This window comes from Grus americana, chromosome 7 (genome assembly GCF_028858705.1).
Source record: "Grus americana isolate bGruAme1 chromosome 7, bGruAme1.mat, whole genome shotgun sequence".
NCBI classification, from domain to species: Eukaryota; Metazoa; Chordata; class Aves; order Gruiformes; family Gruidae; genus Grus; species Grus americana.
In genome coordinates, this window is record NC_072858.1 from 9,462,147 (window position 1) to 9,488,192 (window position 26,046).

General features: G+C 40.6%; 1 protein-coding gene across 11 annotated transcripts in view; it reads left to right on the plus strand.

Moving 5' to 3' along the window:
• Window positions 1-26,046, plus strand: part of ABLIM1 (actin binding LIM protein 1) — a 221,054-nt gene that overhangs the window by 86,741 nt on the left and 108,267 nt on the right. For 9 of the 11 annotated variants that reach the window (XM_054832631.1, XM_054832633.1, XM_054832635.1 and 6 more), the window contains one exon: window positions 23,607-23,741. In XM_054832631.1, coding sequence (XP_054688606.1) covers window positions 23,607-23,741 — 135 coding nt within the window. Of the gene's footprint in view, window positions 1-6,402; window positions 6,804-23,606; window positions 23,742-26,046 lie in introns of those variants that run through there. The other 2 variants (XM_054832630.1, XM_054832638.1) reach the window with 2 other exon arrangements.

The following is a 26,046-nucleotide window of genomic DNA, read 5'->3' on the forward strand; positions in this document are numbered from 1 at the left end:
AATCATAGACTTGTTTAGGTTGGAAAAGACCTTTAAGACCATCAAGTCCACCACTAAGCCATGCCCCTACGCACCACATCTACGCGTCTTTTAAATACCTCCAGGGACGGTGACTCCACCACTTCCCTGGGCAGCCTGTTCCAATAATTGACAACCCTTTGGTTGAAAAATTTTTTCCTAACGTCCAATCTAAACCTCCCCTGGCACAACTCGAGGCCGTTTCCCCTTGTCCTATTGCTTGTTACCTGGGAGAAGACACCAACCCCCACCTGGCTACACCCTCCTTTCAGGTAGTTGCAGAGAGCGATCAGGTCTCCCCTCAGCCTCCTTTTCTCCAGGCTGAACAACCCCAGGTCCCTCAGCCACTCCTCATCAGACTTGTGCCCCAGACCCTTCACCAGCTTCGTTGCCCTTCTGTGCACACGCTCCAGCACCTCAATGTCCTTCTTGTAGTGAGGGGCCCAAACCTGAACACAGCACTCGAGGTGCGGCCTCACCAGTGCCGAGTACAGGGGGACGATCACTGCCATGGTCCTGCTGGCCACACTATTTCTGATACAAATTGATTCTAATACTGTTGATTAGTCCAGTTTAAATGTAAGGGTGGTGTATATCCACTGTCCACATGATGGGTTGCCTCATCTTCAGGGATTGTGGACTTGCATTGTTGCATACTTTGCTGTATGTTGTATTGCTGAGGCATACACTAAAGGTCAACGCTTAGTGAGGTACTCTGTCACACCTCTTGAAACTGCAAAACAAAGAACTTGTTTCTGTGCTCTGCAAATTAACGGATTGGCCGGAAGCTGCTTCGATCTGGTGTTTCGTGGACCTCTCATGGAGAAGCTCTTCAGACTAGTGAGTCTTTACTGCTTTCCTGCTGATTTCACGGAGCCAAAATCTCCCAAGACAGGCCATGGGGGTTATTCTGCAGGGTTAATCCAATTCTGAAGTGGATTATCAATATCAAATCTCCTTAACCTTAGGCATGCACAGTAAAGCATGACACTTGCATATATGCTTTCCTGTTGGGGATTCCTGCCTGTGTGAAAGTTATGTGTGGTTTTCAGCAGTAATTATGGTTACTGTCAGTAACGGCTACTGATAGTACACTCATATTTTTATCACTGGTTGTGATCATGATTTGGCTAGATGAATTCAATTTATAGCAGGTGAATAGTGATGATTTTATATGGTAGTTTTTTAAAAAAATACAGAGTTTAAACCACTGTCACTACAGCATATTATTCTACTATATCTCAGTTCAGTGCCAAGTGTGTGTGCTTAGTGTAAAAGTTCAGACAGGTGTTAAGAAAGCATGATCTCCTTTCTAAGGATTAGCAATAACATAAGCAGTTTGGAAGCCAGTTATATCAATAAAATAAATGTATGTTCAGAGGTAAATGTTTGTACATACCTACCGTCAGAAGATTACCCATCAGTGAGCTTTGTATATTTTTGGGGCCACTGCAAGGTAGGATAATGTAACCATCTCTCCTCATCTGTTTCTGAAGATGATCTGGAGGTTTCAGGTGCTCTTTACATGAGTGTGTATGTTAGAGGCTTCTTAATGTTTAGAACAAAGCCAAGTGTCCTTGTTTCCATATTTTGTTTAGCAGTAAATTAGACATTACTCTTAACTGTTTTATCTGTATTTTGCAGACTATTACTGTTACGCAGAATAGCAGCCTACTAAGAAAATCTTGCTTGCAAGAACCTCAGAAAATCAAATTTTGTATTAAGAAATCCAGACCTCTTAATCTCTTAAAACCTGAGAAATGTTTTATTCCTGAGGAGTCTAATTTGAGAGAATATTAAATAGTTCTATTAAAAAAGCACTAAACCCCCAAATCCTGGCGGATCAGAATGGATACACTATGTATTTTGCTGAACTGATTGATGTATTTGCTAAATTTTTATTTCGTTTACTCTAAAAGAATGATGACACCTGATTGTAAACACCAGTATTACAGACTGGTTGTATTCAAAATAGCATGACACAGGCCACACAGCAAAGCCCAGCATAGCAGAAACGCTGTAGGTAGGACCCAGGCCATCAGGCATTATTTGCTTGAGGATTGGTCTTATCAGTGAGCATAATGTGATTATCGCGAGATGTAGGATTGCAGGACCGTAGTACCCCGTGAGAAAGAACCATATTCCTCTCTGGTGGGTCTGTGTACGCTCCTCTAGACTGTTTAGAACTTGTGATAGGGCAACATGGAGGGTCTGAGTTGGTGAGGTTGGTCTGCGGGGCCTTCATAGCTCCCTAACATTCTGCTGGTTCCACATGGGGCGGTGTGGTGAGGAGATGGGGTTAAGGAGAGGCTGACAGCCTAAGATCATTGCACAAGCTGCAGTATGAAGTCATTACAGAGCAAAAACCGTGGGGAGGGTATGGAAAGGCTATAGGATGACTGCCATAAAGGAACTTCCCCTGCAGCTTGCCTGCAGACTTGGGAAGACTAGTAGATTTGCTGAGGGGTGCTGTAAGAACCTGGAGAGACAAAAGAGCAACACGTGCAAGAGCAGCCTTACTAAACACCTTATGCCTGTCTTCAGGAGCCAACATCCAGCTATTCACACCTAGTATGGGGAACAGTTTTGTCAGTACAGGCTGAATTCTGCTCAGCAGTGTGTCTGGGTGAAGCTGAAAATCTCCACCAACATCATCAGCTTTGCCCAAGTCGGCTGCCTGCTTTCTTTTATACTCCAGTCCTTAAGAAGCACTGCTGCTTGAGCTGTTTTCAAAAGATGGAAAATGTGTCAGTTGTCCAAGTGGCTGAGGGAGAGGCGTCAGATTGCTGGAGCAGGCTATGTTCAGGAGAAACAGAAGCCGGGAAATACTTAATCGTATGGCTTTTGAGAACGCTAGACCTGGAAACTGCAGGCATCCCTGTCAGGGCACTGTGACCACTGCTGGGTCACAGGTCTTCTGCAAGAAATCCCGTGTTGACATTGTTGGTTTTCCTCTGAGCTGGCACAGTTAAGTCAGGATAACAATTAGAGCAGGTTATGAGAGAGCGGCGTTTCCTTCCTGGAGAAGGGAGCATTTTGCAAAATGCCATAATCAAGACTTTATAGAAGTGATGGCTCTTAATTGACCTAGGTTATACAGTGGTTAAGCTGTGGAAGCCTGTGGCAGGCTTTCTCGTCAAAACTGTGCCAGGCTTTTTGCTGGAAGCAAGGACATTAAACAGAGGGTGTTTTCCTGGATGTTACTTAACAGAACAACTATTCCCCCTTCCTTTTCTGTTTTCTAGCAAACTGTTTCCTTCACTGGTTGATGAACAAGAGGTATCAGTCAGTTTTGAAGAAATTGTATAAAAACCGTGCACTGAAACTTCTAAGCCGTGATCTCATCCGTGAAGAATGAGAACAAGATAAAAATATGAAAGCGAGCTTTTAAAATGAGAATAACAAATCTTAAATCATGGCTAAACTGCTTAGTATCTCACACATACTTTTTCAACATTATCAAGGTACAATAAAAAGCAAAACAAACTGGTTTAACTCTTTCCCTTTGTGGAGTGATCTCAGTATGGCTCCTCTGCCTCTTGCTGAATACACAGGATATTTTTCACCAGAAAATAACAGCAACAGAAGCATGTTGTTTAGCTATAGTGTACTCATTGCGACTCTTCCACCCACACTATATTCAAGGAGATTCTCTATTTAATTTGTGCAGTGCAAAAGGTTATTTAAAGAAAAAAGTTTATTTTGCTTTCCTTTAAAATATGCACCTCTAAATAACAGTAAGTGCCAGGGATTTGTTTCTAGAATCGCTATCTATTCCTCTTTCATCTCCAGTTTAGGATATCTGAGTAGATTCTGAATTGTACAGAAGGGTAAATTTTAGTCTTCAGCCTTAAAACAATGAGATTAAAACCAGAAACCATCCTGTTGTAGATAGATTTTATTTACAGTACCAACATCCGCTCTTTGTATCTCTTTACTCAGGAGTAAATTACATTTGACTTCTAAATCTCCAGTATAATTTACTGCAGTCTGTATTTTTAAATTTATTTTTCTGTGGATGCTGTAGTCTAACGTTGCAGCTTTCCGTGGCTGAACGATGTGAGGAAAGGCTTCTCTTCAGCTACGGGTGAGATGAGATAGAGCAGTGCTAATCTCTAGCACATGTGAAAAATGGAGGCAATGAACTCGGAGAACAGAAAGTCCAGATACCGGCAGGCAGCTTCTGTGTCAGCAGCTGCTGGAACAAAAAATGAGTGATAATCATTGCAAGGCTCTTGAGGGTGTCTGAGGATCACAGGAAGGGGTTAACGGTATCCGTGCATGTGTATCCGTAGCCTGCGCTCTGCACATCAGATGAAATATTTATGAATGAAGGTCAGATGTGCCCCTTTCAGGAGGCTGTCCCCTAACTGTTTACAAAATACTGTTTGAAAAAGAACACAGCCAGGTTGAGTTACAACCTGACATCTCTAATGTGTCAGAAATGTGACATGATGGATTATGCCTCAGCGTTGGTGGGGTTCAGCCCGGCTCCCCAGTTGAGCCTCAAATGCTATTAATAGTAACCCACTGAGTCATAGAAGCAAGAATGTCAGACTGCCTGGCTGTGCTTCTCTTACACGTTAGGCTGCTAACAATAGAAAGCCAGCCTAGATTTGTTAGAATAGAGTAACTATTTTTTTCCATGCATGTGCCTGAATCTCTGTCTCTGTCTCTCTCTCTTTGTTATTTATTTATTAAAGTATGTCACTAAATAAGAGAGATCTTTTGGGTGAGGCAGACTGGTTTGTTTCATTTCTTTCTGTTGTTCTGGGTGGCATTTATACAAAACATTTTGTATTTATTTACTGCAAATATTTTTAACGCTGAGTGCATGTTCTGATTTTTTCCAGCAGGTATCAGCCATCTGCTGCTCTGTCTGGCTGATGCCTACAGCTTGTTTCTTTACATTAATTTCTCTCTCCCTACATACAGTAGCATTGAGAAGGAATTCCCTTGTGGAGGTGGGAGCTCCAGTTCAAGTCCAGCTCTCAAACAATAGACGTTCCTTCGACTCTGGGCTGAACATAGCTTTTGCTGTAGGGTGCAGTATAAATGTAATTGCACCTCCATTGTGTAACCTAAAGCACATTTTGCGCTGAGTTGTAGTCAAGTTGAAGCTATAGCTCAATGAATCTGCCCATAACCTAGCCCAGAATATCTTTATATTTGACCCAGTTCTCTATTACTGAGGTCACCTCTGTCTTTGGCAAGTCAATTCATTTCCCTTTGTCATTTTCTCCACCTCTAAACCACAAATACTAAAATTTCCTGGCCAAGCAAAGGCATGATGGGGTAGGTTTATATTGGTGAAGTCACTGGTAGCTAGCTAAAATGAGGAATGAAGTCAGTTATAAATAAGGAAAAAGTGGCATATAGTAGTAGTGATAGAGGTTCCCCAAAGTCTTGATACTGGCAGTATATATGTATTAAAAATACTACATGTTAAGGGGTTTTTAATGGGTATTCAGGGTTTTGGTTAATCATATTTCCAAGCTTTTCTTCACCACTGTGAATAAAAATATGCTTATAAAAGAAAAGCTTTGCTTCTCACTTGATTCTGACCTGTATCTTTTAATAGAAAACAGAAATATTCTGAATCGTACTATAAGAGGATGAGACTTGGCAATATTGTAAAGGGTTGGTTGGTTTGTTTTTTAATGTCAGTTTAATGACTAGTCCTTTCTCGGGTAGAGTTTAGTGCCTGGAAAAGCAGAAGTTGGAAGGTCAGTTTGGTGCCCAAATTCAACACCGGTGCTTTGTCTTGGGGGGTGAAATTCATGTGTAAGTGCTGCTGTGTTAGTACCCTTCTTTCTTCTCGGTTCCATGAGTACTTAGGACTATCATCGCAAGAGGAATTGTAGTTTACAATTACTTGGTATTTCAGAATACAGTGCTGACCTTGGCTCATAGCAAAAATTTTGCCTGTGGTACTCTCTGGCTACGCTTCTAAACCCAGGTGCTCACCAAGCAGTGACAGTTCTCATTTTTATTATTTGTATTGTTATTTCAAGGTAGTAAATAGAGTCGGTATTCCCAGCTTGCACAGATTATATATTACTCTTTTCTGTACTATGGTCAGAAGGCATCGAGCTAATAATTGGCATTTGGTAACAGCTTTAAAGTAAAACCAGGAGCGGATAAACAGTGCTCACTAGAGAAAAGCCACTGTGCTGCAGCCTGCCTCAGGACTTGCCCGTGATCATCTTGTATTTCTCTCTTGATCCTAGCTCCCTTTCAGTAAATAAAACAATCAGAAACTCAGAAATACCACTTTAGCTTTCTGTGTGTGCTTGAACAGCTCTCCTGTTCTCTCTCACATCTTCTCACTTGCAGTCTTTTGCCAGTCATTCGGGAGCAAATTGCCTTGCCAGCTCAGTTCTGCGAGGGCAGAGGAATGCAAGGTTGTGTCAGTGGCTGGAAATGAGGGACGGTGGAATTCAGCATTTGTTCCACAGCAGCAGCTGGAGCTGGTTGTTTCAGCACAAGGGGCAGAGTCCACAAGCAGGGTAAGGAGCTGCCATTAGGAAAAGACCACGGTGGAAGAAGATAAGAAGCACGAGAAGAAAAGCTACAGCGACGAGCAATAGGACTTGATCAGATCTTGTGGGAAATCTGACCGAGGAAGATAATTATCTGGAATAAGCTGGTTTGGGTTTTTGTTTTTGTTTTTTATCCCACCTCAGCCAAACACTGCTGGAAAAGAGATTGTGATTAAATTAATTCAGCTAATTCTTGCTGCTTCCACTACAAAGAAAATTTGTTTGCCATGGTGAAAGAAAAAGGTAATTATGTTTATTGATAGACTGGAGCTGAAACGACCTAATGTGCCAGCCATAATCACCTGAGGTTTAAACCTTCAAATTTAAAATGAAATGCGCTTTGATTGACAGTTGCTGTTTTCCTTTCTATAAAAGTGATGTGCCAAAACCTGCAGTGGATTGCATTGATTGTCTTTGTACCTGTTTTAATAAGAGTGGAATCTGGAACGCACCTAATTTAGAGCGTTTGCACAGCTGGCTTCCTTCTGTGTGTCCATGTATTTTTTTTTTTCATGTGATTTAACCCAAGTTTGCTGTTGACTGTTTTTTACCTGTATTTGCTACAGTTCAAAAAGCTTGGACCACCGAAGCACTTAGCTTAAAATTTTAAAGATAAATATTGATATATTCAGGAAGTCTGGACTTGACAGTCATATTTTACCTTTTAATGAAAAAATGGATTATATGAGATTTTGCATGATGTATGAATTTTGCAGCAGTAAATTAGATATCAGTTTCAATTATGTCTAAATAACATTTTAAGCCTCCTACTGAAGCATTTACTAGTCAAAGAATTTAGAAATGGTTGTAGGGTCTTTCCTTGCAGTAATACTGGTCTGAATCATTTACGGCATTATGAAGATATGAAATATGTTCTGAATTGTATTTGAGTAGTGGATTGGATGTGGGTTTGGAGCATTGCGTCATTACAGATAGATTCAGACTTAATCTCTCTTTAGTGAAGAGGAGGATCTGTGCTCTTTACTTTTCTGAGGGCTCTGTAAAAGATAATGTGGGATAAATTCAAACTAGGGAAGAAACAGAACTAAGAAGTAGTAATGTTGAGCAAGAGTGAGCAGTTTATCAACTCTGAACACCCACGTTAAGTTTTGGTTTTTTTTTTTTTAGTGCTGTAAATGAAATAAATTGAGTGAATTTAGCTTCATAGATGTTTAGATTGTAGAGAGCAGGACAAACGCCTCGATAGCCTGCCATAGTGCATCAGATGTATCAAAAGAGTTATAGTCGTAACCATTATACAGTCTACTGATAATTTTTGCTGATAAAAAGAACTGGCCCAGCATAAAGAATATTGGCTACTTAGCAGATTTGACATCCCCTACTTCAGGTTTACAGGATCATTTTAATAATGTCATACTGCTGAAGTATTGACCTGCTGCCAGTATCAGTAAGCCATACCAGAGATGATTTCAGTAGCAATTTTACCCCAAATCCTTGAAACTGCAAATTTTCAAAACATTTGAGTCAACCATGCCACTCATCTTTTCAGAAAAGTAAGTGTATTATCATGCAGCTCATCATAATTGTTGCTTGTTTTCTAAGATACATTTTATAATTGGGCTGCTGATTTTCTTGAAGTGTACATAAAATATGCGTAGCCTTTTTAGCTGTGATTCAATTTTGATCCTTTGATACGTTTCTGCTCTCCACCCAGCTGATGCTTGGTTGGTTGGGCTCCCTGTGTTACATGGGGCTGTACCTTAGGAGTACTCTGTAAATACAGTTTGAGCAACTTACACCACGAAAGGTGTCATATACCTGTAAGAAAATTAAAAGAAGCCCATCATTTTTGTAAAAAATGCAAGGGAGAAAACTTCCTAGAATAGTGGGAAAAGTTTACAATAAATGGTTGAAAATGTACAAAAGACTTGTGTTTAAATTGGTTCCTTTTCTCCTCCCCACCAAGTTTAATGCATTATTTACAATGACTATTAATATTGATGTTGGATATAAAAGATTTTTTCTGTTCACACAGATAATGGACTAAAATAACTAAATGTCATCTTTAATTTTGTTGTACAATTACTGATATTTAATGTCTCATGGCTGCAAAGTGAGTAAGGATAGTACCTCTTTAGTATTTTGCCTTTCTACCTTTTTACTTTCAAATAATTTCTCCAGCAAAGTTTTTTCTTTATTATTTCTTGTGTTTGTTCCTTGGGTTTTTTTCCTGCTTTTTTTCCCCTGCTTTAGTCAGAAGATCAGGAGTTAATGCTACATTGAAGCTGCTACAAATATCACTCTCTGGAGTGGTACACTTGCAGAATGCAGGCCAGGACTGTACAGCTGGTACCCTCCCTTCCAGCCACTGACTTACTGTTTGAACAAGCTGAAAATGCATTCAGTCCATTGTCAGTTCATAAACATGTTAACTAGGCACTGGAGGGGCTGGTTTCAACTAGAAAATTGCAATTCCAATTCACTGAAGTGCAAAACGGTTAGTAACAGTTTTTAGCAAATTAGCATGCTTCATTATGCTCATATTGTAGAATGATTTCAGTGTCTGCTTGGTCAGTTCATACACAAAAAAAATCCTGAGGCCAGGGTGTTTTCTGCTGACACCAAATGGCGCTTCCTAAATTATGTCTGACTGATACCACATTTTCATGTCTCTGACTGTGTACTTATCTATTTCCAATTATGAGCCCTTATTATCTAGTTACTCAACTAAATTATTGATACTGTGTTGCATCCAAGGGTAACTTTTTCTCTTTATATCATTTAACAGAATAAAGTTTACATATGCTTATGCATGTCTTGTTATTCTCTTCTGCAATTTAAAACCCATATTGAATTATCTGCATTCTTAGTGCTTCTGTGTTGAAGTAGATGTGTAATTGCAAGGCTGCTAGACACGTTGCTGGATGATACGTGTTGTAGCTTCATTTTTACATCCATTAGTTCACATAAGCTGAGGATTTAGCCCTGATTCTTGATTTCTTGACCAGTTGATAAGACCATCCTAGCATTCACCTGGTAATCTGTGAAAGCATATTGGGAATCGGCTTTGTACCTGATGAGATCTTGGAGTGGATCATATGTGAACACCTATTAAAGTGGATTAGTATCTATTCATGCCAAACTTCTCCATGCTTGGAAGGATAAGAGGAGAAAAAAGGAAGGGTTGAAGATGTTTTGGATTAAGGAATCAGGTACAGAGGCTTTATGATTTCTGTTCTTCACATCCTGATTCTGTTGAAGGGTAGGTGCTGGCACCTGCTGGGTACCAACTGGCAGTAAGCTACATCGCGTTTCCATGTTCTCACAACTGTCTGTGTTGGTATTCAGTTGGTGCTGGCTTTCCCTGTTAGCAACACAAAAAATACAGTTCACCAAAATGTCAACAACATTTTCTGTATAACTTGTCCTATGGTCTAGTTCAGTCTTGCAGAGAGATTTAGTTCTCTGTTGTTTTTTCTTCATACTTTTGATAAAGCATGATGCTGATACCCTTAAGGTTATGACCAAGAGGACTTTTTTTTATGCTTGCAGTAGCTCCAGTCTTGTCGTCTTTTCCATTCGCGTGCCCCAAGAACCATGAGTCTCCAAAGCAGCTTTTGGTCTAACTTTTTCTTTTGATGTAAATGGAACAGCTTTAGATGGAATGATTCTTGACAAGGATGCAAAATGTTACCTGTGTTAATTTAAAAATGTTCTCTATCTGGAACATTATCTCTCCAGTGCTCTGTGTACTTGCAGTCTTAACATTTATTCCCAGTGTGAGTCAAGAAAATGTTGAATAATGGGATTTGGGTCATGGTTGTTAATGAAACATAGTCTTGATCTGAACTCATGACTTTGGAACTTTTAACCCCAGGTGACCTGGGAAAGTCTCCAAGTTTGTTGCTTTTGGAACACATGACAAGATTATACAATCACACATTGGCAGAGGGAGGACTGGGCAGTTTTATTTTCTTTTTTGCTTCAGTTTACTTTGTTTTAAATTTAGTTTTGATTGACAGTTTGCTTTTGGAGCCGGGCATTTGGGGTTTTCTTTTGATTAAGTCAATGTGCTACCTTGTACAAGCCACAGAAAAGTCATTTTATAAGTATGCATAGTAGTAGATGTTGAACAAAAAAATACTCTTGTAATTAAAGTACTAAACTATAGAACAGTTCTGTGTTAGAGACTCTTAAGGTGACCTTGGGGAAGTAATTTGATCTCTCCTTGTGCTAATCTGTAAAATGAGGATAAGAACATTCCTCTTGTCTGCCTTGATTATTTGAATTAGAGGTCTCTGGAGCAGAGAGTTTCTTTTACTTTGTTTCTCTGCTCGGGATTTAACTACTTCCACAAAAAAAATAATCCAGTGGTATGTGAATATTTTATAAACATCTTATTACTTTTTAAAGACAAAACAACTGTGAAGGAATTATGTTTTATTGGCAAATTTATGGTGTTGCTTGTTCTGTACTTTCTCTTTCTAAATTTATTTTTAATATTAGGTTTCAAATTGCAGTTCTGGTGTGCAGCATTGGTGCTGAGAGAAACAAAAATAACCAAGGAGATGCCAGCTCATGCACTGCATGTTTGTTGGAGATTTTATTTTTTTTTAAATACAACTTAGTTCACAGGAGGGAATGAATATTCATGTCCAAAGGGTCAGGCAAGCACAGTGTGCAGTCCTGCCGTGCCTGATGGCTTCCCCTGTTTCCCAGTAGTGAAATTCCATACATTCCTTGCATCCCAGCTGCATGTAGGAGCCAGCTCTCTCAAGATACGATGGCAGCTATTTTATATTGAGAAACGAGAGAACTTTTGCTGTTGATCTCACTGGAGGGGAAGGCTTAGTGGTTTTAGTCATTAAATTTGAGACCACAGAGTTCATGGGTTCAGATAGCGGTAGCGGCAGTTAAGCTGTTCCTCCATCTGAAACAGTGAGCATTGTGGGCCAGAAAAACCCCAGTTTGGGGTAGGAGACATTCAATCAATTTAATTTATTGGCAATTAATAAATTTTAATTACTGATTCTGGTATTGAAAATAAAAGCAAGCAAGAGAAACACCCCTCAGCTTCTCTCTGGACACTTGCCTTCTCCTTTCTGGTCTCCAGTCCCCATGCCACACATGGTACTCAGTACCTCTGGTGAGGCAAGGGTGGCGCAGGAGACTGGGATCAGTGCGTTGTTGTTCCTTTCATTTTGTTGCTCCTTTTTTCTTACTCAGTTACTCTACCATGGGTTCCTCTGCTGGCCACAGTCCATTTAGAGTTGTACCTCCTCTGGAGTTTCTTCTCTGTCCCTGCTCGGTGCAGCTTGTTTGCCTCGGCATTTCTCCTGCCCTGCTGGCCCTCCTGCCCCAGCATCATTTTTGTTTCTCTCTTACCCATGCTTTGGTGTCTGTCCTGCCTGGGCATTGACTCCTGAGTCTTCTCCATTTTGCAGCATCCCTGCTGTTCTGGCATCTCTCTTGTGTCTCCTGCTGAGTGTCTGTCCTTTCAACGTTTACTGCCCTTTTTTATGTGTATGTTTTTGCAGAGGTGCTATGTGTTCCTCTGGTTGTGTTTGTATGTGCAATGAGTAAGTCTGGTCTGTTGCTGAGCTTGTTGGAACCAACTGTGACCAGCACAGCGCAGTCCATGACCAACTCCAACACAAGCCACCACTCCAGCACCATCGTTACCAAAGCCCTGCTTGTTGTGTTGAATACAAGTGAGCAGACTGCAAATTATGTGGTTGATTTTCTTGGATGAGAATTCAAAAGGCAAGGCTTTTAAAGATAGAGTCTTGGCATAGTGTGAAATTTTGCGTGTTTAAAATACATTAAGATAGGGCAAAGAAATATTTTTCAAGAGGGGAGATAGGAACCTTGGTAGGAAAGAACTTGCAAGTTAGGATGATAATTTGGCTTGCCACTGTAGGAGAGTCAGTTCTTTTTGTGGAAAAAATTAATGCATACCCGGGGAAAAGACCAAGTTCCACTAATCAAAATGCGCTGTGCCCTTTGGGTGGGAGAACCCAGAGAACAGGATTTCGTTGTTTCTGGGGGCGATCCATAACTAATTTGAAAAGGATTATTTATAACAAAGTTGGTTTTCCACCTAGAGAACAGTCAGTATCCCCAAAAGGATGATTAATCCTTGCCTTCGTTGAGCCTGGATAGCTTTCAGGCTCACTAGGGATCTGGCTGAGGAGAACACTTAGGCATTGTCTTAAGCCTATTCTGTTCAGCAGAGTATCTTGTTGAGTCTAATTGAATCACTGGGATTTAAAGCTAAGTAAGTGCTTCAGTGTTGTCTCAAAGTCAGACTCCATTTTTGGAGGCTTTGTGATGCTTTTTCAGCAAAGTCCTGTATTTTATTAATGACGATTATTTTGTGTTGTATGTTAGCTGCATTGTCGTGTAAGAGACAACAATGAGAGAAATAATACTGGGTTTTATATGGGCTTATCATAAAGCGCTGCAAACCCAGAAATTGTAGTTGCCTTGTGTAGCTCAATATAACAATGTTATATGTTATTATATTCCATATAGACAGGAAGACAGAAGCTGGAAAGCTGAGGAATCTGCTCAAAGCTGCAAAGTAAGGAGCAAGTGCTAAAATAAGGGTCAAGTAATGCCAGCTGTTCAGAAGTGAAATGTTGTTGCATTTATGTTATATGAGAGCCTAATAGGCAAAGTTCTATAAACAGTGTCAACGGGATAGCTCCCTAATTCCCAGTGCTGTTAGCACCAGTTCGTATCACAGATGTTAGTATAATGTACATGGCAGCATTGTGGAACTTTGTATTAGTTCAGGATCTGCTACAGAAGCAGGATCATAAAATGGTAGCAGATTAAAGCAGTGATCCAAATATAAATGCAGCAGAACAGTGAGGGTGATCTGCTGGGTCAAGTACAAGTCAATAAGAGGCTTGTTTGTTCAAAGAAGCAGTTGCATTTGTATTTTTTTTTCTCCAAAGGCACCTCAGGACAGGGTTTGGTGGATTTGAGAGCGCCTACTTGCTATCCAGCACTTGAAGTGCTAGCCAGAGGAACAGGCGACATTCGGGAGTACTGTATCGGTCAGTGCTTTCTCTATGATAGCCCATTTACCATGTAGTGTTAGAAGTCAGACTTTCAGAGCACACTGTTACTTGTTGAAATAACGTACCTCAAGGAATTGACTTCTACGCTGCAAATGTTTGGAAGGTCTAGATGCCAACATGGGCAGCTAACCACAGGGCAGGGCCTCTGAAATGTCTGGTTTATCAGCTCTGTACGTGGCAAACTACCCTGGGAGTCAGGAGCCACGTGATGAGTTATGTTGCTCATTAATGTGGCTGTCTAGTTTTAGTTTGGGGCTGTGTAGGTCAGTCCTTAGAAATGCCACAAGTGAGGGCAGTACTGAGTGATGGGCATTTACGAGATCCTTGACTGAAGGAGAGACTCTACGTGTGGGGGACAGAGCTTCCATGGTTGAGGACAGGTGTCTGCAAAGGTCTTGTACAAAACCCCTGGTGAGATTGCTGGTGGTAACTGAGGGGTGATTTTACTACAGATTCTATTTTGAAAGATCTTTGACAGGCCTGTTTCTATGCAGGCTTTCCCTTATTTTTCATACATGCATCAAACTGCAGCAATGATACGTCATTACGAAGATACGAGAGGGTACCTGGGAGACCACTGTCTTAAGTAGGTCAGTGGTCCTCCTCAGATAATCTCAGGATAAGCAGCGGCAGAATTGGTTTTTAAAATTAGCATTTTTATATTGACTTACCTCAAAAGGGAATTTAGTTCTTTTTGCTATATGGAATGCTTTTGGCAGCCTCAAACAAGGAAGCATAGGGGAACTCTAACTGGAGTTTGTTGCTGCTGACTGAAATCCCCACGTGGGTCACTGTCAAGGTAGCAAAGAAGCCTGTTTGACAATTGAGTGCTATTATGGGTAACCACCACTCATCAGTAAGCCAGAATTTCCATGTTGTCTGGAAAAAGCAATTGCTTTTTCTGCTAACTTCAGCAACTTTGCTTTCACAGAGCCTTGAGGATCCTTGAGGATTTGCAGTGAATAATTTGACACTTCTTTTTATTCATTGTTTTGAGTAAGATTTTGATACGGACATCAAGTGATGTGTATGAGATGGTTGCTCAGAGTACTCTTAGGAATTTGAATTTCTAATTAACCCTGTCCTATGTTAGGAAAAAACCCAACCCAAAATAGTCCTCTGAAATAATGATTGGATCCTCTTGTGTATGGGGGGTGTGTTGAAGGCATAACTCAAACAAAATTATTTTACCACTTACAAGGCTGATAAACAGTTGCTACATGTTACAGGCTTGCAGATGTTAGGGGTGAGAAACATGTGCTTAGCATGATCCTCCAACCCTTCAATGAGGAGTTTTGAAGGGTAAATTGATTATCTTGAAATACCATCCCTTAGTCAGTTGTGTAAGTAAACGCAGAGAACTTTTGTGGGTGTTATGAAGATCAATAAAGGTGTTCTCAGAACATTAGATAAGACAGTCTTTTTGCCACCCAATTTGTATCATGTTCTGTTTTGTGAAAAATTACTCTGTACTAATGTAGAAATATGGCAGACTAAATTAACTTTATGCTTCTTCCCTTTGGTTTGCTAACCACTAATCAGTACTCCATCTGTTAACAATCATGTTGAGTAATGCAGTTTTTGATTCAAAGACTGGCTTAACTTAGTCAACATTTGTTTCAACATCATCTGTTTCACAGCACATCTTAGCTTGCTCCATACTTCATTGCAAGATTAGTGCCTTTTCGTTACTGAAAATAGTTTTAAAACTGCCTGTTACTTTTCCTGTTTGAGCTTAAAACAACTGATCATGCTCAGGTAACAAGCGGTTCATGACTCTTCTTTGAAAGGCTTATAATTTTTCTTAAACAGTAATCGTCATATAAGATATGTCATGTAACAAATATAAATGGAATAATTTTGTCAAGTTATTTTGTTTCAGCCGTACAGACGATGCTGTAGAAGGTGCTCTTGTTCACCTCTCAAGTGACCAAAGGCAAACACGCCTGGACAGGCATGGTGAAAGCTGTTGTTGCTCAGCAAATGAAGGATAGTACTGCTGGTGTTTTAGACAACGACAAATTCTTCTAAATAGGCTCTGATGCTCTTGTATTGAAAGCAGCATCAATAATACTGCTACAGTTGAACTGGATTGTAGAGCTGAGTTAGCAGTAAGGTGTGTTTGTACCTGACAAACTGAGAAAGTGCTTCAGGTTTGAAGCAAGAGTAGAATATCGCAAGGTGCCTAGGTAGCCAGGTGTAAGTGCCTACTGAAAACCATTAAGATTTATGCTTTGGCACTGAGAAACTGTGAAAATTGTACACTAAAGCTATAGAATATCAGAATCTGTGGTGTAATCCTCAGTGAGTCCAGTTAAGGTTATTACCCTTAAGTAAATGCAACAAGATTACTTAATCTCTCAATCCCTATCAAAAGCATAATAAACTGGATCTATCAAGGACATTTATTTTAATCACAGAACCAGCACAGGTTTATTCCAGCACACAGATGTTTTGTGTACAGTGTAGAAGGTGATTGCTTTTCAGATAGGATCAAGCAGGTGCTGGTGTTAAATATTTCCCTTAATACTGAACCGTTCATATGCTTAAATCTTTACAGGGCTGAGGCCTTAGGCTCTGATCTTGCAGGCTGTTCTGTGGGGAATTAATTGCGATATCAAAGCTCTGGATAGAAGAAGAGAGATGGGAGAAGGATAGAAAACAGCAGGCAAAATACAGGGAAAATAAGCATGTTTGCACTTATGTTCTAAACTGTGAAACAAATATGATTTTTTTTCCCCCCTGCTGTATTTTAAATCTCATTATTTCCTAGCCTGTTAACACATATGTATGTATGTGGCACAAAGCTTTTTATTTTTGTTTGTAAATAACATAGGAATCTTCTCACTTTGATCTCAAGTTGTACTTGTTAATAGTTTGGGTTGTTACCTGACACTTGCCCTTTTTATTTTGTTCTGTTAGCTGTATCAGCTCTATCCATGTGTTATGCATGCTAACAAATATTTAGGAAAGTATCTAAATGCTGGCTGTCTTATTTGAAATAGTATACGTTTCATCTCTTCTTTCTAAAATTTGATTTCTAGTATTGAAATCTTTGCATCCTATTTTCATGCAAATTAAATTTGATATCTTTACTTAAAACATTTTCTCAACTGTTTTCTATGAACTACCCTAACTATTATCCTAGTTTAACTAGTTAAACTTGTTAATATCTTTATAGCTTATTTTTCCTTTTAAAGAATCTATTTCTCAAGATAGCAATCCAACCCATGCCTAGGCTGGACTTGTGCCTTGTCCTCTGCTTGTGTTTTGTGAAAATCTTTCAGTTGCTACAAGTACCTGCCAAATGGTTTGGGAATGTGTGGAGAGAATTGATAATGAATCTGTTCATTACTATGTTGTAGTCAGCCCTAGGCTGTGAGATGCTATGTAGAGGATAGATACCTCTGATGTACTTTGTTTATTCCAGCCGAAGAAGTGAGCCTGAGAAGCATATGTTATGGTGATAATTAAGTAGGATACATAAGAAAAGTGTCAGTTTTTCTTAGGTCTTGTCTTTGTTAAACAAGTAGAGAATAAGACCTGGGGGATTAGTAGTACTTCTTTCTGGATCTACACCAGAACAGACGTGGGCTATACTGTCCATCTTTACATGGCTATCTCACATAATCCAGCCTTCTTTCAAAGCCTACTTGCTAAGCTTTAACTTTCATCCCACCAACAGCCCCTAAAAAGGAGCGTGGGTCAACATGGGGGAGAGCTGCAGGTGCCTTGCTCGGTCAGTATGAATGCATTGGCCGGCCAGCGTGCGCTCCCATCTGTGTGCGTACCACGGATCACCATGGTTAGGGCACAAAGAGATACTGTGCTGCAGTGTTCTGATTGCTACTGTTGGTCCCGTTTGCATCTGCTGTTTTCAGCAGCAGGCTAATTGTAAGGGGAAAATAACAATACTTTTATGGAAAATACCAGAAACCACATAAAAATTATGGCAAATAACTACGAGGTGGGGTTTTTTTCTGTCTTTTTTTAAAAATAGATACTCTGGTGATATGCAGACAGTGAAAATAGTTCTAAGACAAATTGGCACACTGTGGGAGTAATACAGATAAATTTACAGGAAGAGAGAGTTTTAAAATGATTCTTCAGATATGATTTGAATGGCAATAGTATGAGCAAGATAACAGTCTAGGGTTTTGCCTTAGGCTTTTCCGTACATGTGTAGGCATGCAGCTCACTAGTATCTCTTCATGGGAGTGCCTCCTCCCAGGATATCCTGGAATTCCCAAAGATCCCATCTGATACCTGTGTCTAGTGAGCACCATAACTTCTTTATCTGTCCCTGGCAGCTGGGAGGTTTGATTTCAGTCTCAGTCACTGTTTGGTCACTTTAGCTGATAGGATTCTTACAGATTTACGATTCAAGAACTGAGTCTGCAGATAAGCAAAATGACACTGCATTTTTTTATCCCTTCTTTTTAATAGGTATTTCAGTAACTGCTCAAGACTCCACTGTACTGGGCTTTTACGAAAGAGGAGTGCCTCAGAGAGTGTATGGGCTATACACAGACAGGCTTTACTAACCAGAGGTTACAGACGGTCACCTCTGCGAGAAGCACAAAGGACGGGAGAAAATTACTTCTGCTCTCTGTACAGAGAGAGCACGGAGAAGAAGTGATAAGCCAGATCTGGTTCTTGAACTTAGTTCTCTGGTGTCTCTCTAGCGCCTTTCATCCCAGAACAGCTTTTTTCATAGCTTGTTGTCCTGTGCACAGTCCCTCTGTCCTGTCCCATGCAAGCGGCTGCCCAGCTGGGGTTACAGGACAGCCACTTGACAGCATCAGAGACTGAGGGAATTTTGATTTTAAAACCTTCAAGTTTTGAACTTCAAATCCTGTAAATTAATTTAAGAAATGGTCTCCAAAGCCATATCAGGTATTACAGAGAGAGAAGGCAGAGCGTGCTGCTGCCTGTGGGAAGATTTGGTTGCATTTAGTGCCTTGGCAATCTATAGCGCAGTCATCTTACCTTCATTCCTGGAAGCAGAGAGGAGTGAGGAAATTTAAAGCAGGATGGCAAAAAATATGCAATAGTTTCATGCCATTAAATTTTTGCTTTCTTTTTCCTTCTTAATAGTTCATTTTTCAGCCAAAAAACCCACAGCAGCCAATTGCAAGTTAGCATTTCAGATCGTGCTGTCTGTATTAGGCCACTCTTTAAGATATAAAGGACACAGCTGTGAAATCCTGAGTCCCCTTGCCTATGCTGCTATGGGCACAGCGTATCCCCAGCGCTATGCAAAATTGCCCGGAGTTTGTGGAGCTAGAAGTCATAGAGATTGCATTTCCTAGCATGAAGGTTGAAGTTACACCTGCTACAATGTAGTTAGAGTTAACTGAGCGTAACTCCAAGTTTATTTGTGAAGGTAGGCATGCAAATGTGAAAACTACAAAAATTCACTTTTAAAAGAAGAATAGCCTGTATCCTCCTTCTGTTTGAAATAAAAAGCAGCTTCCTCTAAATTTAATTTTGAGCAGAACTAAACCTAGCGTATTTTGCGATGACCTCTGCTTTGCAGCATACGCATAGCAAGGCATTTCCCAGAAGCTTCTTTCTGACTTCCAGTAAAAAACCGAAGTATTCTGTGGCTTACAGCAGAGACATGGAGTCTTGCCAGCAAGAATCTGCAGCTAAGAGTCACTTAGCTTGAGTCTTTGGTTTCCTAACAGTTCTGTGTTCAGGGAGAGAATCATCAATAAGGGAGGCTGCACTATTTATTTCCCTTGGTTTTTTTTTTATTCAACAACTGTTACTCTTCAGGTAGTTGCTGTAATTTCCATTTCAGAAGGGTTTGTTATGAGTACTGAGGTCCTTTTTCTGGCTGATGCAGCAAAACATGTAATTGCTGTTAAACCTTTGTACAATGACCTGCTCTACGTGGACAGGTTTAAACTTTGCACAGCAAATTAATTCCTTCATTTTGATCAGAAAGTACCTTAGTTTTCTCATATGAACATTGGGTTGTTATTGGTCTTTTCTATCTCTTTTTAATTGTTTTGTTTTATTTGCAGATCTGGGATTATTTTGAAATGTTTTCATAAAATGCAGTAATGAGTACTCTCAAGCTGGTAGAGTTGCTTTGAATTTACATCAATAAAGTGCAGTTGCAAAATCTAATGAAATCAACATTGCGTGATTCACAAGGGAACGTAAGGAATGACAAAAATCGTAGTGATATCTCTGTGGAGTGATGTTAGCACAAAGCAGTACTCCAATGACAAAAACTGTCTTCCTCATACAAGAAGGTGCTATTGATTTTTTCTTTTCTTTTCTTTCGTTTCCTTCCTCCCCTGAATTAAACAATGTAATCATCCAGACTTCCCAGTTGTCCCAGGCAGTGTACATGTTCTCTGGCTAAATTGGGTATTTAATGGGACGTTGATTTGTCTTATTGGAAACCCAAATGAGCTTAAGAAAGCATTAATTATTCATTTAAGCTGGTCTTGTAAACAAGAGTGGAAGTCTCAACCTAGTTTGTCTTGAGAAGTTTTTCTGTGTATATCTCATGTTATAGACCTTTACATGGCTCACCTTTACGTATCTGACGTGTTCATTAATAAAGAACAAAAAAATGTCTTCAGGCAGTGCCCAGCAGCATAGGAAGTTGAAACTGTTATAATCAACCTGAAACTTTGGAAAAAAGTCTCTTTAAAACTGTAAAGACTGTGACAACTTAGACTTCTACAGGTACTGTAGCTTTCATAGTTAATCTTGAAAAGTGCTAAAGGAATACAAATAAGACTAAATATTCAAAGAGATTGTTCCACCTGTTTGATCTGGGTGCCTGCTTCCAGCATCCCTTGGTTCAAGTGCAGACACTGCACTAGTTTAACTAGTGCCAGTTTAAAAACAAGTTCACTTAGTAGCCTTGGTAGTTTTAATGGAATGACGTTTGTTTGAAACTGGAGCCGTTGTGTGAGGGGGCATCTGCACCTTGCTAATGCGAGCTAGACTGATACCTTGTGGTTAATCTCACACAAAAAGATCCATGCGCCTTGTTATACTGGTTGGGCTGAACTGACGTGAAATCCTATTTTAACGTAATCTGACGTGATTTGTACGTAGACAAGTATCATTTCACATCAGTATACTGGAACTGGTAAATACTTGACTTGTGTTTATAGTACAATATCCATGCTGTATGTGCTTTATGATACTGGTGAGCCCCAGTACTGAACCCAGAATGTGTTGGTCTGGTAGCACCTCTCCCTCAGAAAGCTATTAATTTATGTTCTTTCAATTTGGAAGATAGTAGTGGTGTTAATATATTTGGATTTGAAACTTCAATAAAGGCAACGCATCTCCTCAAGTTAGTGTTTGTTCGCTCATGCACTTTCCAATGAATGCTGCTTCCAGAAACATGGCGGTTGTGGCATATGTGACCATCGGGACTGACTCACAATATGTCAGGACATCAAATGTCCTGTAAGCTGGCTGGACTTCGGTCAGAAGCATTTAAATAAGCTGCTTGTAAAGGTATTTCTTTTTCTTTATTCCCTGCTCTGTCCTCACTGGTGACTATAAAGGGTCACCTCTGTCACTGAGAAGCCTTGTGTGTGTTGCCGATATCCAGAGGAAAAAGCTTGCCATCAGTTCCTTGCAGGAGAACAAAAGTCAATTACTCAATCTTGACCTACAATGCCAAAGTGAGGCCAGTCAGACAAGTACCATAATTAGCTTCGCTTACGAGATCAGTCTGGAAATAGCAACTAGCAGTATTTGTATTCATTTAAATGGCTGTAAAGGCAGAACTGTAAGTAAGTTGTGTCATTGGACCAGTCTTGAAAGCATTGATTTACTGTCTAGTAAAGAGCAGAAACTTGTCTTTCAGATCAATACCAGAAGATCTGGATGCTGGCATGCAGAATTTGTTAGGGTGTCTTCCTTGATCCAGTTCCTCATTTGAGCAACTTTAAAAATTCTGTTACCTTTTCTTCAGTTGGCATCAGACCCATCTCAGGCTGTCTGGATCTGAGAGGGAATTTTCCTCGTAATAATTTAATTTGCTAGCACTTGTCTCTATGTTTGCCTCTTGTTTTCTTTCTTTCTTTCTCACTGCATAAACTATGTGTTTCCTTGGTTACAAGTTAATAGTTAATAGTCTTGTTTGGAAGAATAATAACTTCCACTCCAGAAATAGTATTGCATTGCAGACTGTTAGATGTGGTTCACTCAAGGCAAGGCATTTACCGGGCTCTTATTTAAATGGAGCTGCTAATTGAAAGACTGGTTGGCATTGCCAACTGCATTCTGTTCACCAGTATGGGCTGAATAACCGCTCGAGGGAAATAGTTGGAATGAGGCTACCAGAGGAGGAGGTGTACAAAACTTTGAGCTTGAGTAGAAGAATTCAGCCGTTTTCGTTGAAGACTGGGGTGTGGGGGCATGTGAAAGGGTGAAGAACAAAATAGCAGTTTGGCTAGACTTAGAGCAGAAATTATTGCTTGGAATATTTGTTATCCTTTATTCTTGGTGCTGTTACTCCTGTAATCACATATTAGGCTTTTTTTATTATTAATCTTGTATTTATATAATGCCCAATGATAGCAGCATTTCTTCACTAAGGCATTTATAAAGGAAAGTAATATAGAAGGGCTTCATGAAGCGATGGGGCTTTTTCCCTAGAAATTCATTGAGGAAAGGGAGGAAACTTGTGCAGTAAATATGAGCAAGGTATCTGTTATGTTGCTGCATAAGCAGTAACTTAAAACAAAAAAGCATAATTCTGGCTGGGGACATGTCAGGAATTGATCAGGAAAGGAAAAGAGCTCCAGAAAACACAGAGTTAAAATAACGAAGAAGATTTCTAGTGACAGTGAGAGTGCTGTAGGCGTATCAGCAGTCAGTCCTTTGCGGGCCAGGAAAAGCAGGCCAGGAATGGTATAAAGGCAGAGGCGTGGGTACAGAGGTAAGTTTTCTCAGAAATGTTCTGATGAGCATCGCTGCTTTGAGAACAATATTACAAGGAGGACAACTCTCTACTGCTAGAATGGGATGTGGGAAGGAGATTTGAAGGAACATAGTTTTGTTTGGGAACATTCTGGGTAATATTTTCCACTTCAGACAGTACAGTTGAGACTCAATCTTGCTCTAGCTCACAGCCGTTCATTTCTATTGGGGCCCCAAGCTGCTACAAGAGACATCTGAAGCAAAAGTTAAACATTTTCTACAGAAGCCAAATATGGAGCAATAAAACTTTTATTATGACAATGAAATACACAATAAAGCTGACAAAAACCTTTCCTGTTCCATCTAAGCTCTGCTCAGGGCTGTGGGATAGCTGATGAATTACCAGTACCTGGAATTTTGTCTCCCTGACTATATTGCAGATGCTTTGGTAATTTCTGTCTACTCATAATATCTCTAATTTGCATGCAGAGAGTCGTTTCTGCTAGAATTAATGGGAGTAAAACCAAATAACGTTGGCTTCTTTTCTCCATAGATGTGCTTTCCCGGTGTTAGGCACATGCTATAGTGAAATGGAGATGTTTGTAGTTTATATTTAATATAGTAATTTGCATGCAAAGTCAGGCTGCCTGGTTCATCTGGTTTCCCAAAACATGATTTGGAGTTGGTTTCCTTTCATTCTTTTTGCATGGATTGTATTCTTTCTTGGATTAATATAGCCCAGTTCCTGTTGCCTTGTGCGCTCATTGAATGGTTTACACACACTCATCTTGGAAAGAAAGGCTTAGGCAGGCTGAAACACTTTGCGGCACTGAAACTGCGGAGGGAGTTTTTCCTCATCTTTCCATGGCAGCCTTGGTGGAAAGAGGTGGTGGTTGATGTAAATGGCTTAAACTACCGGTTTATGAAAAGGCTATGTTTGAAAAAAATGGTGGTAACTTTTTAGATGAGCGTAAGATGTGAACAGATACATTTGTATCGTGATGAAAAGTGTCTGAGAACACACATTTAAGTACAGGAGAAAATATTCTTTTTGTTTGGGTTTAAATCATATTTTTTTGTTTTACAGTGGCCCATCCTCAGGAGCCTCACCACCCCTCTGAAAAGCCAGTCATCCACTGCCATAAATGCGGGGAGCCATGTAAAGGTGAAGTACTCCGTGTTCAGGCCAGACACTTTCACATCAAATGCTTCACCTGTAAAGGTAAGACCGTGATATTCATCGGTTGAAATGAGTCAAACTGTGCAAATGTACCTTGAACCAGTGAGGTCACGCTTCCTGCGACTGGTCAGTGACAGGATATTCTCGTTGCTCAGTTCTAAAGGATTTATGGGTGGGGAGGGTAGAGAATGGAGGGTGAAATGGCTGAATCACACATGTATAAGCAGCAAGGTGATTGGCGAGACACCAAACAAATTCAGTATGCAAGCATCTACAATTTAATTGAATTATAGGAGACATCTGGTTTTATTGGGAGGGAGGGTAAAGTTGCCACCACTAGAAGACTCAAAATAGCACATTCTCCTCTGAATACGTATGTTTTCATTCTTGTTCCTTTCTACTGTTCCCGGGGTACAAGCTACACACTGGATAATTATACCTGAAAGAGGTGGAAAAAAAAAGTCTTAGCTCTTTTTAATATTATTTTAAATTTTATTTGCTTTGTACAATTCTATGTAGACAGTCAGTTTCACATATTTTCTGAATAGTGAATTAGGCCATAATTACACTCTGGCTGCTTTGAATTTTTTTTCTGTTTATTAGGGAAACAACAGAACAACACTAAAAATCCAAGATGAAATGATTTATGGAGAGTCAGAAAAGATAGCAACAGAAAGCATAGCCCTAGCAGCCACTCAGGAATCGAGTGTAAATATTTGGGTTGGTTCCAAATGTTGTGTTATATGTATTTCCTGTTATTTTCATATATGGGGCAAGGGTGTGTTGAGATTGTATAGTGTGATGTGATGAAAAGGAATATAGCGTAAGAATACTTAACAAAATTCTATCTTTTTTTATAGTTTATGATCTAAGTGTTTTTCAAGGATTTGGATCAATCTGGTTTGTTTTTTTTTTTTTTAAACTGTTAGTAGCAACCACTGCCTTTCATTAGGGATAGTTATGAAAATGAAGTTCCTTTTAAATTAATTGATTGCTGAAAGTAAGTACCTGCATCCAGAAAAGCCCACCAAAAAGACCCCTATGGGTACTGACATCCAAGCGAGAGGTGCAGGGTGGTTGCTGAGGAGCACGTCCCGGGGCGAGCAGGAGCCCTAGCCAGGCGTTTCAGGAGCGGCACCCTCAGAGGGGCAGCGGTGCAGGGGATGGCTACAGAAGGGGAACGAGCAGGAGACAAGGGGTGTCTCTAGCAGCCATGCTGACACCGTGACCCTCGGATCCTGCTTGCTATGGACTTCTCTGACTCTCTAGGTTTCCACATCCATGGGACCTTATCCTCTGAGCCTCCCGCTGCCTCAGGCCAGCCCGCGTGAGCCTCCTTCACTTCCCAGCTCCCCCTGTCTTGGTCTTCCATGCTTTTGGGGCTCCCTGACTGTTTGGGCCTCCCTCCCCATGGGCTGGGATTTTCTGGGACTCCCACTTTTATGGATGCCTCCCCTTTTTTGGAGCCTTATTCACCTGGGGGCTCCACTCGTGAGCCTCCCACTCACTCTGGGCTTCATTGACTCTCTTGCTCTCAGCCTGTGAGGGCTTTGAGTCTGTGAGCCTCCCAATTTTTTGTGGGGCCTCCAACAATTTTGGCCACCCCGACTCTCTATAAGCCTTTGCTATGAGAGCCTCCCACCTTTTTATTGGCTTCCCGTGCTTTCAGGCGTCCAACTCTTTAGACTCTGCTCCCCGCCTCCCCAGTGGGCCTCAAACACACACACTCATGGGTCTTTCAGTGTGTGAGCCTCTGCCTGCTCACTGGGCCTCCCCCTCTGTGGGCCGCCATTCTCTCTGCCTCTCCCTTCCTGTTGGCCTGGGCCTCGTAGGCTTATGGACCTCCATTGCGCGAGCCTCTCCCACTCATGGCCCTGCCCCGCACTGAGCAGCTACTCTGAGCCTTGCCCCCAGATATAAGTGTCTCTTATATTTCTATATTTGTATTTATATTTGCCTAAAAGCTGTAAGGAAGCCGCATGGCAGGCAGCTGTGTTACTGCAGAGCTTTGTCCCTGTCAGGAGAGGCCTCCCACAAAGGGATTCTAAGGCTTTGGGTTGGGGAGCTGCCTTGGGAACGGGAAGAGCCCTGCCGCTCCCCAGAGTGAGGACCTGAGGGACTCTCAGCAGCTCCAGCTCATGCCACTGAGCCCTCTGTGACCACAACAAGGACTCACTGTGGGGTTTTTTACAAAAATGAGGTTTAATGAAGCATTAAATAATTGTAAGACTACTCTGTGAAATCATCACCTTTGAAGATGGGTGTTTGAAGGAGGAGGCAAACCTGACTCCTTCATACAGTTTCTGTTTAATGGACAACAATATAGACTTGGCTGAATTAAGTAACC